Source organism: Clytia hemisphaerica, unplaced genomic scaffold (assembly GCF_902728285.1).
Source record: "Clytia hemisphaerica strain Z4C2 unplaced genomic scaffold, Clytia hemisphaerica genome assembly, whole genome shotgun sequence".
Classification (NCBI taxonomy): Eukaryota; Metazoa; Cnidaria; class Hydrozoa; order Leptothecata; family Clytiidae; genus Clytia; species Clytia hemisphaerica.
This window is the reverse complement of record NW_027104525.1, coordinates 478,766-494,354: the sequence shown is the minus strand read 5'-3', so window position 1 is coordinate 494,354 and position 15,589 is coordinate 478,766. Positions and strand designations below refer to the sequence as shown.

At 37.7% G+C, this 15,589-nt stretch overlaps 4 protein-coding genes across 4 annotated transcripts in view; 1 reads left to right on the top strand and 3 right to left on the bottom strand.

Moving 5' to 3' along the window:
* The window catches only part of LOC136822005 (uncharacterized), a 59,870-nt gene that overhangs the window by 28,012 nt on the left and 16,269 nt on the right, over positions 1 to 15,589 (bottom strand). The window lies entirely within an intron of this gene.
* Positions 125 to 4,148, bottom strand: LOC136822008 (uncharacterized). The gene is made up of 4 exons (XM_067078227.1): positions 2,212 to 4,148; positions 1,749 to 1,951; positions 1,127 to 1,629; positions 125 to 964 (listed from the first exon to the last, which is right to left on the bottom strand). The coding sequence occupies exons 1-4, from the start codon at positions 3,144 to 3,146 to the stop codon at positions 191 to 193; spliced, it is 2,415 nt and encodes an 804-aa protein (XP_066934328.1). The 5' UTR covers positions 3,147 to 4,148; the 3' UTR covers positions 125 to 190.
* LOC136822020 (uncharacterized) lies at positions 11,350 to 12,609 on the top strand. The gene has a single exon (XM_067078241.1). The coding sequence runs from the start codon at positions 11,541 to 11,543 to the stop codon at positions 12,534 to 12,536; it is 996 nt and encodes a 331-aa protein (XP_066934342.1). The 5' UTR covers positions 11,350 to 11,540; the 3' UTR covers positions 12,537 to 12,609.
* LOC136822019 (uncharacterized) lies at positions 12,546 to 13,774 on the bottom strand. Its single transcript, XM_067078240.1, has one exon. The coding sequence runs from the start codon at positions 13,768 to 13,770 to the stop codon at positions 12,604 to 12,606; it is 1,167 nt and encodes a 388-aa protein (XP_066934341.1). The 5' UTR covers positions 13,771 to 13,774; the 3' UTR covers positions 12,546 to 12,603.

Here is a 15,589-nt window from a genome sequence, read left to right as displayed (position 1 = left end):
TTGGGGTAAATCGGACCCCGTCGTGAGGTAAACCGGACCGCCCTCGGAAAAAAACGGACCGAATAACCCCGCCAGGTTTTAGCTGAGATGGGGTAAGAAGGACCTGGAACAAATGGACATCATATTTTGACCTCTGGGTTTGTTCGTTTGTTTTGTATCATATCAAATGTTACAAGTTAAGTTTAAAAAGCTAGTTAACAATTTCCTTTGCAAGTTCGTTATAAATTTCTAACCTATTGACACGTTCTGCAAGTTTGAAATAACGGGTTAAATCTTCATAATTTTTCACTACCCATTTTTTTTTGCCAATAAAAGTAACATCGAGACCGGTGGCGATTATGTCGTAGGCATCCACAGTCCCAATGTCAGGAGATTGCTTTGGGTGCTCCTCTAGTGTCGAGGCGAAACACGTGGTCGGAGGCTTTAAGCAGCTCACCTCAAGTGATGCAACGATCCCACCCTTATCAGAATCAAATCGCTTTGTCGCCTTCCCGATGTAAACCTTCCCATGCTTTCGAGTTGCGCCGTAAAATACAGCAGCAAACCACTTTCCAATCACATCTTTCTTGCTGGCTTCAGGTGAGGAAATCCTTAGCCACTGGCTTTTTAGGAAGTTCTTAACGCGGCTTTCAGTCAACGGGAAGGGGGATGTGGTGTCATCATCTTGGTCACTGCTGTCGTAGTAGTCAGAAAGGACAATTTCTTCTTCAGTCTCATATTCTACTGCCTCTAGATCTTTGTTGGATGGCTTCTTCGATTTACCATTCATTTTCGCCTTCTTTTCTTTTGCTGCTGATGCCTTTTCCGCCTTTTCCGCCTTTTTCTTTTCCGCGGCCTCCATTTCGTCAATTACGCGTTGGAAGGTTTCATCCGAAGTCACGATTTCCGCTTGTGTATTTATTCCTCTCCTCTTTACTTGTGGTTTTTCATACGGTTTTCTTTTAAACTTTTGCAAAATCGCTCCCTGTAATAGATAAAAGAATGGAAGATTTAAGAGAACTGCCAAGCTATCTATCATGATTAAAGAGTAGGATAAGGTACTTTGCTAAGAATCGATTCATTACCCTTGATTACATTCATTAAAAAATGTCTTCTGTTTTTAGATGGAGGTGAAAGTTATCAATACCTGAAATCCTTGCCGCGCAACTTCTGCGACCAATCTGGCCCCTCTTCCGCGTATGGAGGTTGATGATGAAGATCCTTCTGTTGATGTTGTTGTAATTGGCGTAGGGGACGATGGTTGGACGCTGTCCGATGGTTGGACGCTGCCCGATGGCGTAGAGGACGATGGTTGAATGCTGCCAGATGGCGTAACGGAAGATGGTCGGACGCTGCCCGATGGCGTAATGGACGATGGTTGGACGCTGCCCGATGGTTGAACACTGCCCGATGGCGTAGTGGACGATGGTTGAACGCTGTCAGATGGCGTAACGGACGATGGTTGGACGCTGCCCGATGGCGTAACGGACGATGCTTGGACGCTGCCCGAAAACATAGCGGGCGATGGTTGGACGCTGCCCGATGGTGTATTTTGTCCAGATGACGGCGTTGTGAGGCAACTGGAAATTGGGACCAACTCGTCTGGGTTTTCATCAGGCATGAAAAACGATACAATTCGACCAGAACGACCTGAAAATAAATGCAATTGATTTACATTATCTAGCGATAACTTTATAAGGTTTTTAGTATAAAATTAATAACCACAGCGAAAGGAATTTGTAATCCATGTCTCTATTAAAAAAACTTACCTTCGTAGGTTGTGGCTGAAGAAAGATCGGGAACTGGTCTATCACTTTGGGGCTTACTCTGGGAAAGTTCAAACAGACGGTCAAGCTCTTCACTCGATAGTGGTTTTTTCCCTTCTGCAACCCAAGTGTCATAGCGATTTTTCAGGAGTGTGTTGAAGCGGTTGGTTGGATACTGCGAGCGATCGACTGGAGAAATACCGCACCTAAGAAACAAGGGGATCTTATATTGATTCTTCGTATTATTCATGCATAGAAAAGAAGCCACTTAAAATTAACTAGGACTTGTCATCAGTTTTACTTGTTAAAATCCAAACCCGAACCTTTTCGGTTGTTTCCGTATAAAAGATTGCGTCATAAATATCAATTACATCAAGAATAGTGAGAAGCTGTTGAAACCAAAAGCAAAAATAAATTCGAAAGTATATAAAATTTCCTACAAACGGTTTATAAACCAAAATGTTACCGTCGAAAACCATTTTTGATCGATGCAATACTGAGTGAAGCTGCCCAGACTTCATCACTTGACAAGATTGTCGCAAACTCTGGCTTAGATAGTTGGTCGTTTGTCATTCGCAAACGTGAGAATAGGATTCGTCCCCAGTGCTCCTTCAACGACTTGAAGACCGATACGTCTAACGGTTGCAATAAATCTGTTGTGTGAGGTGGAAGTTTTAGGATAGTGATCTTATTCTCGCGCGAAAATTTGATCGTGTTGTAATTAACGTGAGATAAATGGCCATCGTAGATCATTAGACGTGGTTCGACCAATCCATCTTCGTCAGTGGTTCTAGTTACCTTCTCCCACTGGATGAACCATTTATGGAACGTGTCTCCAGTCATCCAACCTCTGTTGTTCGCGTAGATCCAGGGGAAGTACTCGCGATCTTGTCTAGAAGGCCGCCAAGTAGTTTGCACCTGCTGACCCTTGAAAAGGATGAGTGGTGGGAGTGCTTTTCCAGAGGCGGATACTGCAGCCAAGACGGTTGTGTTCTGCCTGTCAGAGCCGGTTACAATCTGGCATGTTTTTTGCCCCTTCAAGGAAACTACTTTGCATTTTCCTGGCTCACTAGGTAGGCCACTTTCATCGCAATTCCAAATAAGATCTGGACGTTCGGTGAGACCCATCTGCGTGATAGTTTGAGAAAGCACATCATAAAAGTTGTTTATGATGAAAGGATTCTCAGTTGCGTTTCTTCTTGCCCTAGACATCTTTGTTGCATTTTTTAGGCTCAGCTCTTGTCTCTCCATAAAGCCAGAAAGCCAATCTGGTCCCGGGTAACCTTTAACACCTTTGAACTTGAATGATTTAAGAGCTCGCGCATGTGCAGTACTTGTTACATAATTATACACGATGTCTTTGATGTCAGTAAGCGTTGGGGCGAATCCAATCTCAGCCATGTCAATTATGCAGTTTCGTAGTTCTCTCTCTTCTTCATCCAAGAATACTGTCTTCGTACCCCTTTTCCCAATCAGCTTGCCTTTTGTCTTGGCCTCATTATGTCTAAGTAGAACCGTTTTCGGTACATTGAACTTCTTTGCAAGCTTCCCCCAAGCCGTCCCTGAAATAAATAGACAAAAAAGCTAAATAAGTTTCAATGTAATACACCCCTGTCTCGCTGAAAGAAATGTTAGCATGTTTCCAGTCAGAAGCGAAAATATTGCGATGTTGTTCATACTTGTACATACCTTTTTCTTGGCGTTCAGCTAATGCCAAAACGATTGCATATTTTGTATAAGCAACTTTAGATTTGGATATATACGTACGACCCATGATTATTTATCTTATAACACGTGTTGCTTTCTTAACTCTCACAACGTAAAGACAGTTCATTTGGATTCTTTCAAATTACAATTTTAAGCTCTGCCCTTAAAAACCACTCATGCGTGAGCTTCTCTACCACGAGGCAGAACACTCGTGGTGAATTTTAGCATGGTCCGTTTCACCCGATGCAGTCAAAACTCACTGGGGTAAAAACGGACCAATGGTCCGTATTACCCCAAGCCCGCTATTTTTTTAGGGGGTAAATCGGACCATCGATTTTCTGATAAACGACTCAATGAGGGTACAAAAACTTTCCGACAATGGGAAAGGCCGTTTTTTATGGTCTTGATAACCCAAACAAAAGTATTGAGTCGATTACTGAAATAATTTAATTAACAAGTCAATTTTCAATTTTTACAATGAACTTCTCCGTAGCGGTCACTAGGTTATTATCTTGTGTTATTGCTTGGCGCGTAGTGGTCGTATGATGCTGAAATTTGGAAGAGAGGAAGGTAAAACATTATTAAAGGTATTGAAACAAGTTTTGATACATTTCATTCTATATTTTTGGCATAATTGCCAGTGGTCCTCTTTACCCCAGATTTGTTGACGGTCCGTTTTTACCCCAACTGACTATATAATTCCTTTGAGAGTCCCTAGAAACCAGAATGCATTGCATTTATCGAAAGCCGATATCGTCTATTTCAATGATTTTAATATCTTTGCTTTTTTTAATGTACAGGGACTCTGGTCACAAACTGTACCAAGAAGCAAAGTTCCTGTTATAAAAAGTCATGTCATAAAAATTTGCTGTTTTTTGGCCTGTCGAAAACATGGCTCGATAATCACAAATATGCAGAGTAAGAAGTTAAAGGTTTCACCTTGTTCAAATGTAATTCGTCACGAAAGAAAAAATCAAGACGAAGATTCACTGGAGGAGTCTGCTTTTACATAAGGAAACTCTCATAAACGACTCTCCCTTATTCGATAAGCTCCCTTATTCGATGAAAATCCATTTCCCCTTGAAGATCGAATTAGAAAGCGTCAACTGTATGTATAAAATTTAACAGGTCCCTACTCCTAAAGTTTTCTAAATCAATCAATCGTTTTTTTTACACACCCGGTACAACTTCTTTTTGTTTACTCAAGCACTGAAAACTTAGCAATCCTAGTGATGTACAGACAACCTAATGACAAGACCAATGGGAGTGCCTCAACAACAAAAGATTTTCAAACACCACTGAAAGGTTTAAAACTTATACTCTTTCAGTCCTAGAACTTGTCCCAAACATAATTTTTGGTGGAGATTTAAACCTTCTAAAGACAACATGACCAGATGAACTACCCAAACCTGGATGCTCATTAGAAGAAAGTTCAATGTTTAAATGACCTGAATCAACTTTGTAACGAGATGTTTTAATTTCTGATCCAAAGAGGGGTCAACGACCTCTCCATTCCTTTCCGATCTCAAGAGATTGCATTTTTTCTGCTTTAATGATGTCATCAACTTAAAGTTCCCACAAATTCAGCCAAGTTTCATAAGTCATACATATTCAAACCTCATAAACCCTATCTTATCCCTCATAAAATTCTCAATCTAGTGAGGGATCATCGACCTCTCAAATACATACTTTTCAAACTCGAGATATTACATTTCGAAGTTTTTCCAAAACCCATGTCATTGGGTCTGCCTTTACATTGATGTTGTCAATGCTCATTTTGCAAATTTTGGATCTTTTGCCATCAATGGGTAGCTTTATGCCCCAGGGGTGTCAATAAAAACAAAAAATGGCAATTACTTTCATGGCAAAAAGGGTTTTTTGAATTTGGGAAAGATTGACACAACAACAGCTAATTCTCAATATTTTCCCCTGACCACTTCTGGTTTCGTTTTCAACCAATTGAGCCAAACCATACAATTATCACATGACTCTCAAACCTCCAATCCAAGAAATCCACAATGGCCTCTCCACGGCTGATAGGAAATTAGGCTCTTAGTACATGCATGATTGGCATTTCTTTATAAGTGTATTCTTGTAGAAGAAAGATCAATTTTGGATCCTTAAAAATCAAAGATAATTATCCCTGATTATCCATTTTTCTTTTATAGAAACCATAACATCAGACATAAAGTTAAGCTGGAAAATCACCAGCAAAGGTGCAAGTATAATCCTTTCATTCGTCCAAAGCAAACTATTCTCTTGGGAATTGTACTGGAAAATGATGTCATGGCTCAAATCAAAACATTGAACCGAACCCCTTAATTTGTAAGGGGAAACACTTTTTGACTGACATGTTGCCTCATAGATCAAAACAGTCTGGGAAATCTTCTTAATTATAGTTAACTTCTGAGATTTAAAACACACAATTACAAAACTATCAAAATTGTGGAACTTTTAAAGGAATAATTCAACTGGTTATCACTATTTGACTGGTGGCAAGGGCGTAAATTGTAACCGCCCAATTGCGGAATAACGTACTAACAAATTAGGCACATAATAAAGATTATTCCTCAGACTTTCAATCCAAATGATTTTTTAAAACCAATCGAAGCAAATCAAAGAAATACATCTTTTACCCACTTTGATTGTTCATTGATTTTTCTGATTGGTATGTTCCCAACTTATTCAAAAAAACATTAAAAAATCAAAAAATTGCTACAATTTCCTTTTTTTCTACTTATTGCAAATTAGAAAATAATGAGGCTATTAGAGGGAAAGTCTTAAGGCGGTTTTTCAGACCAATTTTCATTCTGGGAATACATTAAAAAAGAATGAAGTTGGTTGCTCAAAGCTATGAGTGACTTTAAGTCTTTTGAAGTTGCCATGGTTTCATTTATTTGCATAAGCCTAAAAAGTTAACATTGCAAATAAGATCAAATCTGTTCTAAAGTTTTTAAAAAATGTGATATCTCGGAACTAATACACTTTTCCTGCAATTCCCACTTCTCAGAAATGACCCGGGAAAATGCACGCTTCACCATTGTGTAAAAAATTGCTTCGGAGGTAAACAAACATGTTTTTGACTATAAGGGTTAGGGCAAGTGGGTTTTCAGCTTCCTAATTCTTGATACTGATATCTTTTAGGGAAAATATTTTCAGGGTTATATAATATCATAAATAGAAAGAACATATCAAAATTTGAAATTGAATAAGAAATTGAGTTAAAGAACAGTAGTAAGAGCTTGCAGTATTTACAATAACCTAAACAAAAAGATGCTAAAATATTGCTGAAACGACATTCAATGTGTGAAAAAGAGAAAATATACAAAGAAGAAGTTATACTTATACAGAAGTTGCATACTTTGCAAATCTTAACTTAGTACCTAAGAAAGTAAGGAACTCAATAACGAACTTTGAGACTGACACTCTCTGAAAAATAAGGAACTCCATGCACCAGGCTCGGGGCCAAATTAAAAGGTTCCTTATAAAAAAATGTGTATGTAACTTTCCAAGAATCTTAATTTTTTTCAAGAACAGATAGATTTATCCAGGAATTGGACAATAAAAGAACAGAAAAAAATTCAAACAGCCTGGGTAGAATAATTGATTCCCCACTAATCCGGCCCCTGGAAATTTTGAAACAGACCTGATCAATCAAGCTTGTCAAACCAATCAAACAGTCGAACTAGTCAAACTCCATCAAACGATTAAAGTTCAATTTAAAAAATTAATCGAACCTAATCGAACACTCACAGGAGGTTGATTAGGTTGATGATATTAAATCATCATACCTTCCTTCACTTTTGCAAAAACTTTATTTTGGTACACAATCGCCATTTCAACAGTTCCCAGACTTAAAGGTTTATTGTTATCGGGTATTTCTCTAGGAAAACATAAGATACAAACCTCCAAGATGTGATCGGCTTTTTTGGCGGTTGGGCGGCCAGGCGGTCGTCGGGCGTGTTTTATATGAGGCCCGGAATTCCCGAGTTATTTTTTCCGAGTTAAAAAAAACCGAGTTAAAAAAAACCGAGTTATCCCGAGTTATGACGTCATTTTTGGAATTTGGTGACGTCATTTTTCATTTCATAACTCGGTTTATTTTGCTTCCTTTAACTTTCCGAGTTATTTTCCATTTTTTAACTCGGGAATTTTTGCTTCCTGTAACATTCCGAGTTATTTTCCATTTTTTAACTCGGGAATTTTTGCTTCCTTTAACTTTCCGAGTTATTTTTCATTTTTTAACTCGGGAATTTTTTCTTCCTTTAGCTTTCCGAGTTATTTTTGAATTTTTAACTCGGGAATTTTTGCTTCCTTTAGCTTTCCGAGTTATTTTCAATTTTTTTTGGCTTGTAAAAACAGCCAAAATTTCCAATAAGGGTCACAAAATCCCGAAAAAATTAGTTTTTTCCTCGATTTTTGCGGCACATACCCGTCAGCTCGCAACCCTAGTATCCCCGGGGCTTCTATAAAGCCAAACGGGTCTTACACGATCCCTCCATTGTTTTTCAATAACACAGGGTTGTGCCAAGCTAAGGGCGACTTTTCTGCGGCTTTTCTGCTTCTAAAAATGTTCTCACATGCACGTAAAATTTTACTTAAGACCTTTGAGACCTCTTTAGAAAATTTGGTGTTCATTCATTCGCTTACGTTACGTTTATTCTTTGTACGTGTGACAACGAGTGACAAAAAAATCGACTAGCAGTTTCCTCGTTGCTTAAGTAAAATTTTCCAGTATCTTTCACTTCACATTGCGCAGAATGGGGTTTGATGTTCGAATTATTTTTATTAAAAGACGGGGGTAAACATTCGAATAACAATATACATATTCAGGTCAACATTTAAAGACTTTCAGGCTCGGATACAGAGGGAGGCTATAACCAATGGAGGAGAGTGCACTTTATTATCGTATTACCTTATATGGAAACTAATTACTCTCCATGAATAAGATAGCCTTCTACCTCCTGTATCCGACCCTGACTTTCCACTTTGAAAAAGTAGCGTATTTGACCCCCGGAATGTTTTTTACCCGCAAGTCTAATTAGAGCCTTATGACACAAAAAGATTCGAATTCATAATTCGAATGTTTTGCAAAGGTCACACGCGCGTTTAAACTCGGGAATTTTTGCTTCCTTTAGCTTTCCGAGTTATTTTTCATCTCTCTTTAAATTTCTTTTCAATCGACATGGCAAACTTTATGGCGCAATGACGACAAACTTTATGTCAAGATTATGAAATGAACACAACACGTTTTCTCTTCTTATTTTTGCATCGCACGTTTTTCAGTTTCGAACAAGTGTCCAGTATCTTTCACTTCACATTGCGCAGAATGGGGTTTGACGTTCGAATTGTTTTTATAAAAAGACGGGTGCAAACATTCGAATAACAATATACCCTCAGGTCAACATTTAAAGACTTTCCACTTTGAAAAAGTAGCGTATTTGACCCCCGGAACGTTTTTTAACCGCAAGTCTAATTAGAGCCTTATGACGCAAAAAAATTCGATTCATAATTCGAATGTTTCGCAAAGGTCACACGCGCGCGGGAAACTTTCGAATGTTTTTCTGTAAGTTGATTTGGTGAGTGTGTGCACTCTGGACAGTTTTATTTATTTATTTTTTAACATCTCTCATAAAAATCTACGAATAGTCTGTGAAATAATTGATTCAATAATCGTTGTTGGTGATTCATTCAAAATTTTTACAGCGAAGGGGAATGGACTCAGTGAATTTTTCTGAGAATCTTGTCATGTCACTTACAGTATTCTTTAATGAAATAGGGAGGAAATATAAATTTTGAAATAGCTTTATCTCATCACTTACCTGCAGTATTTTTTGAGATTTTATTTATGCTGTAATATTTTTGAAGGGCTTAGATACACTTTGTTTATCTAGCAGGTTTTAACTTCAGTTCTTGCTTTTCAATTATTCACTTGTTTGTTGATTATTCATTTTATTAAGCAAGTTAAGGTTTTTCTAGTTGGTAATGGATGGTTATGTCTTTGATTTAGGTTGGTATGGGATCAATAGATTAAAACTGGTGTTTTTTTTATGAAGAAAAATAACTCGGAAAGCTAAAGGAAGCAAAAATTCTCGAGTTAAAAAATGAAAAATAACTCGGAAAGTTAAAGGAAGCAAAAATTCCCGAGTTAAAAAATGGAAAAATAACTCGGAAAGTTAAAGGAAGCAAAAATTCCCGAGTTAAAAAATGGAAAATAACTCGGAAAGTTAAAGGAAGCAAAAATTCCCGAGTTAAAAAATGGAAAGTAACTCGGAAAGTTAAAGGAAGCAAAATAAACCGAGTTATGGAATTAAGAATGACGTCACTAGATTCCAAAAATGACGTCATAACTCGGGATAACTCGGGTTTTTTTTAACTCGGTTTTTTTAACTCGGAAAAAATAACTCGGGAATTCCGGGCCTCGTTTTATATGGGCGGTAAACGCCATTTTATTCACCCTTCCGCCATCGCGCGCCAAAATTTTTTTCTGCCGCGTGGTTTTCCCTCCGATGAAAAAGAAGAAGGACTGTTGTGTAGAACTGGAAGAAGGATAACCAGATACGAAGGCAAAGTGTTGCAGAATCGAGAAGTAGGGCGTCCCAGGATACTTTGCTAAGACAAGGCCCTGTCTATACTTTAACTTGAAATAAGTAATGCTAATTAGCTTGGGATTTATGATGAAGAGCGCGGTCACACCAAATGATTTACCCCCGCTTATATAGCTGTTGTCATAACAACAAATATTTTTGTCTATTTTTTGATGTGACCACTCGAAAAAATGGAAGAAAAAATCCTGAATTCGAGGAATCACCTGTTTTAATAAGCGAAAAATAAGACTTGCTCGATAGCAAGTCTTATCGTAGTTTAACCTTTAGCCGCCGAGAGACGTACCACGTACGTCATATATACAGGCCGAGAGACGTACCACGTACGTTTTGATACTGGGGTCCTTTCAAAGTTTAATAAAATAAAGACCAGTTTGAATTTTTCTATTCTGTAAAATTTAGCAGACAGGATTAAAAATTTTACGGGTCCTGCTTTTATACATCTCGAGATATCGGAACTCAATGTCGGTGTATTTTTCAAATGTCAACAAAACATCGTTTTAGTGGTGGACAGAGGGTGTTTGATGGATTTTTGGACTGAAAAGTCATGTTTATGTCTGGTTTTTTCTTGGTTTCAGCATATAAATATCATTATATGAGATAGAGAACCTTTATTGGCAGTTTCTATGTGGTTTGAAGGGGTTTTAGGGGGTATTTCCTGACATACATGCCTATCTCTAGCTCCAACAACTCAGGGCTGTTTTGCCTCAGTTTTTCCACTATTCTGGTGTTTTATTGCTTGAATTTACATGATAGAGAGTCTGTTATGATTATTGTAGTAATTTTACAGGCTTAGGGTAAGTGCAGGGCCAATTTTAGAGCAACGGGACCACTTATTTTACCTGTTGTGGCCAGAGTGTCGATTTTGGTGGAAAAGTGTGCTTCACCGAAACTTAGATTCTGAGATGAAATGAGCTTCTTCAGCCTGAAATTTCACACAATGGTGGCTTATAACATAAACTAAAACAAAATAATTTTTCTGGGACCAATCTTTACCTTGTACCCACTTTTTTCATTCAATTTGTCAAAAAAAAGAAAAAAAGTGAAAAAATCGTAAACATGGAATTTTTACTGTTTTGATTTGAGGCTGTGTAGTCGGTTTAAAAGGGTGATGAGGCGTCTTTTTGGTATTATCTGAAAAAATAGATCCTTAGCTTTTCAAAATGGGTTTACTTTTTACTTAAGCTTTAGCGGTTCAGATTTTATGATATTTTCCGCGAAACCTCCATTTTCATGAAAAAAACAGCGGCAGCAGCGCGCGCTGTTTTTAAAAACAGCGGTGTCTAAAGGTTAAGAAGAATTCCTTTATGTTTAAATAAATAGGTCTATTGAAAATGGCGATTTGTGTTTACTTTTCAAATTTTGAAAATTTTGAAAAGATGTGCACATATTTTTTTGCACACGCCATTACATTCACACACAAGAGAAAAAACAGAGTTGTGCTGAGGCGTTGAGGTGATCTTTCTTCTCAAAGAAAAGCAGGATGGAGAATTCCGAGCATTGGAAGTGGCTTCAAGCTCAAGCATATCAACAATATCAACGACAAGTAACGTATTCAAACATTAGTTCCGGACAGTTAGCTGGTCCCCCAATTGCTGTTGGCCCTGTTGTTCCTGCCAGTTTCAGACAAGCAGCTGAGCCTGATACATCGAAGTCAAATGAAGAAAAAACCAGCATTCAAACAACGAAAAAGTCAGGTTCCCGTGCAAGATGGGGGCCACAACACGTTGCTGTTTTACTGGAGTCTTGGAAAGAGAACCAAGATGTAATCAAATCCCACAACGCGTTAACCGGCTGGAAAAATGTCAAGGCATCGGTAGATGCAGCTGGTCCTTCGAAAACCGTTGAACAAGTAAAAGGGAAAATCAAAACCTTAATCGATGCTTACAAGAAAGCAGTCGACATAAACCGCAATCAAACTGGAGCAGAAAGAGCGACGTGTCCATTCTATGACGAAATCGATGAAGTTATGTCTTTGAGCCATACATGTAAACTCCCAGAAACGAAGGAGTTTGGTGCTGGTACCTTGAGTGAACAAACACCTCATAATTCGTCAGCAGAAACATCGGTAGAAAATTCATTGGTTTTAGATGATTGTTTCAGTCCTCGTTCTTTTTTTGACCCTGAGGTAGAAATGCAAGAAGACCCACATCTTATGGATATTAATAATGCTAATGAAACTGAGTTACATGAAAATGAGAAAACCGTTGAGCTTAACAACTCATTTGTCGATGAACTTCACGATGAGAGATCTAGTAAGCGAAAACGAAAGGCAGACGATGCAAACAAAAATGAAAAGGTCGGAAAGGGAAAGAAAACCAATCTTGAAACTGTTGTAAATTTGTTTAAAGAATCAGAGGAAAGCCAACAAAAATTTTTTAGGGAGATGATCGAAAATCAGAGAAAATCCGATGCTGAGGAAAAAGCACGCGACCAAGCATTTTTTCTTGAACTTGCAAAAATTATGAAAGACAATTAGTTTCATGTATTACTTTTTTTCTTGTGTTTATTGATATTTTCTTTTGTTTAAGATGATATATAACGATTTACATGTTAAAAATATGCTCTCTTATGACTTCTCGGATTCTGTCACCCAAAGGGTTAACTTCGTTATTCTGACGCAATCGGTTTCGATGAGCAACTCTCTCTTGTTGAATCAATCTATCTAAAAAATTATCTTCGTCTAAATATTGTTCTTGACTAATTTGACAAATGTTATGCAGAATAAAACAAGACAGGATAACATCACTGACATTTTCGATTTCGTTATCTAGTCGTTTCAAGAGACATCTCCATCTAGCCTTCAGCAATCCAAAACCTCTCTCAACAATGCTTCTTGAACCAGATAAGCGTCGGTTAAAATACCTCTGTGATTGGGTTAAATTACCTGCATGTCGGTATGGTTTGATTAGCCAATCAGATAAGGGGTAAGCACTGTCACCAATAATCAGTGGTCTTATGACTACCTGTTCAACAATATCTTGGGGTGCTGTCAAATATTCACCATTTTCACAGCGACGAAAAATCAAAGTGTTTCTCAAAACTCTTGCATCATGTAGACTCCCTGGATACCCTGTAGCAACGGAAAGGAATTCTAAATTGCTTCCTATTACAGCTTGGGTATTGACTGCGTATCTCTGCTTTCTGTTGAAGTAGTCGCCTTTGCTTTCTGTAGCCGGTGTCAAAATTTGAATGTGTGTTCCGTCGATAGCACCTAAAGCTTGTGGAATAGGACATTGCTCTATCTCCTTGAATTTCATGATTGCTTCGGCGGTTTCTCTTCTATTTGAGGGGAAATGAATGAAGTCTGGTCCAAAACGGATAAGGGCACGACAAAAGTCGTTCGTTATTTTAACAGCAGTCGATTTGCCAACAGCTAATGTTTTACTGACTGTCCGGAAAGAGTTCCCATTAGCCAATCTCCACAGCGCAACTGCTACACGTTTTTGTATAGGGATAGCTTTACGAAAGTTTGTATCCCTTTTCTCCAGCGCAGGTCGAAGCAAATATACCAGTTTTGAAAAAGTTGATCCAGACATACGGAAGTCAGCTTTCCAACGTGCCAAATAATCATCATTAAATCTGTTGTTCCAAAGTTCGTCGAACCATCTCTCCTCTCTTTCATATGCCCAGACACTGCGCGGTTCTCTTCCCATCAAAAACATCAAAGCAATGCATTTAAGTTTATTCATAGATTGAGACATGGAGTACATTTGGAACTGGAGATATCTCATACGTTTCTGTTGTTTTCTGTTCCGACTTTTCCATTTTTTGGAGTGGTCTGAGATTCATGTTGAGTTCCTGTTGAGTGATTACTATTTTTATAGTTCACGCTTTTTATTTCCAATGAATTTTTATCAACACAAATTTTTAGACTTATTAGAAATGCTGATTGAAGTTTTCCGACGCGCCGCTTAAAATAAGCAAAAATGGTGATTCCTTTTTAGCATTAGCTAAACTTATATTTTGGTGTGACCGCGCTCGAAATGTAACACGGGTCCAAATCTATCGCTATTCCCCAAGCTTCTGACCGCTGAAGTACAAATAGATTATTATGTGTATGGCTGAAAATGATCCTGTTTTGTATTCATTATTGTCAGATTTTTTACAAACATATCACTATGAGAATTCAATAAAGGATACTAAAACACAATTCCTGTGTAAATTTGAACAAGATTGGAGAAATCTTCACAGTGTTATGGCTGAAAATTATCGTTTTTGGACTTTGGCGTAAATTTCATGGCGACCGTTCCTTTTGATTTTTCAAACCCGACACAGATTTTTTACAAACATATCACTATGAGAATTCAATAAAGGATACTAAAACACAATTCCTGTGTAAATTTGAACAAGATTGGAGAAATCTTCACAGTTCAGTGTTATGGTTGAAAATTATCGTTTTTGGACTTTGTCGTAATTTCATCGCAACTGGCGACCGTTCCTTTTGATTTTTCAAACCTGACACAGATTTTTTACAAACATATCACTATGAGAATTCAATAAAGGATACTAAAACACAATTCCTGTGTAAATTAGAACAAGAGTGGAGAAATTTTCAGAGTGTTATGGCTGAAAATGATTGTTTTTGACTTTGTCGTAATTTTATCGCGGCTGGCGACCGTTACTTTTGATTTTTCAAACCCGACACAGATTTTTTACAAGCATATCACTATGAGAATTCAGTAAAGGATACTAAAACACAATTCCTGTGTAAATTTGAACAAGATTGGAGAAATGTTCACAGTGTTATGGCTGAAAATGATCGTTTTTGACTTTGTCGTAATTTTATCGCGGCTGGCGACCGTTACTTTTGATTTTTCAAACCCAACACAGATTTTTTACAAACATATCACTATGGGAATTCAGTAAAGGATACTAAAACACAATTCCTGTGTAAATTTGAACAAGATCGGAGAAATTTTCACAGTGTTATAACTGAAAATGATATTTTTTGGACTTTGTCGTAATTTCATTGGCCGGGGCGACCGTTCCTTTTGAAGATTTTTCAAACCGGAAACAGGTTTTTTCCAAGTCACTATTTATTACATACACACTATTGTACCATTTTATTTGGTTTATCCTACTCTCCTCCAAGAATTATCCCAACAGAAAAAATAATGCTTAGCTAAAAGCCGTGGCCTCTAATTAGGCTATTTTTCTCCCCAAAATTTTATCCGGACAATCAAATTAACGGCGCATCATGGCTTCACTATTGGCAAGTTTAGAAAAAAATAAATTTATAAGAACTTGAAGGTATTAACTCCTAAATGTTTATCTCCTTTAGCTCCAATTGAGTGGGGGGGGGGTTGGTTCTTTAGGCAAGAAAGTGCATGTGTACCAATCACTTAGAAGAGCTAAACTTTCAGCTGTTTTTTTTTATATTCGTTAAGATTATTTCTCATGCTCGCCCTGTAATAGAATTATTACTTTGCTTTCTGATCTGTTCTGATTAGTAGTTTGTGGGCAACGTTCTAACTCAACAAACTCATCTTTCACATCTTTTAATCTCTTTAAGCCGGAGCTTCCAGCGCA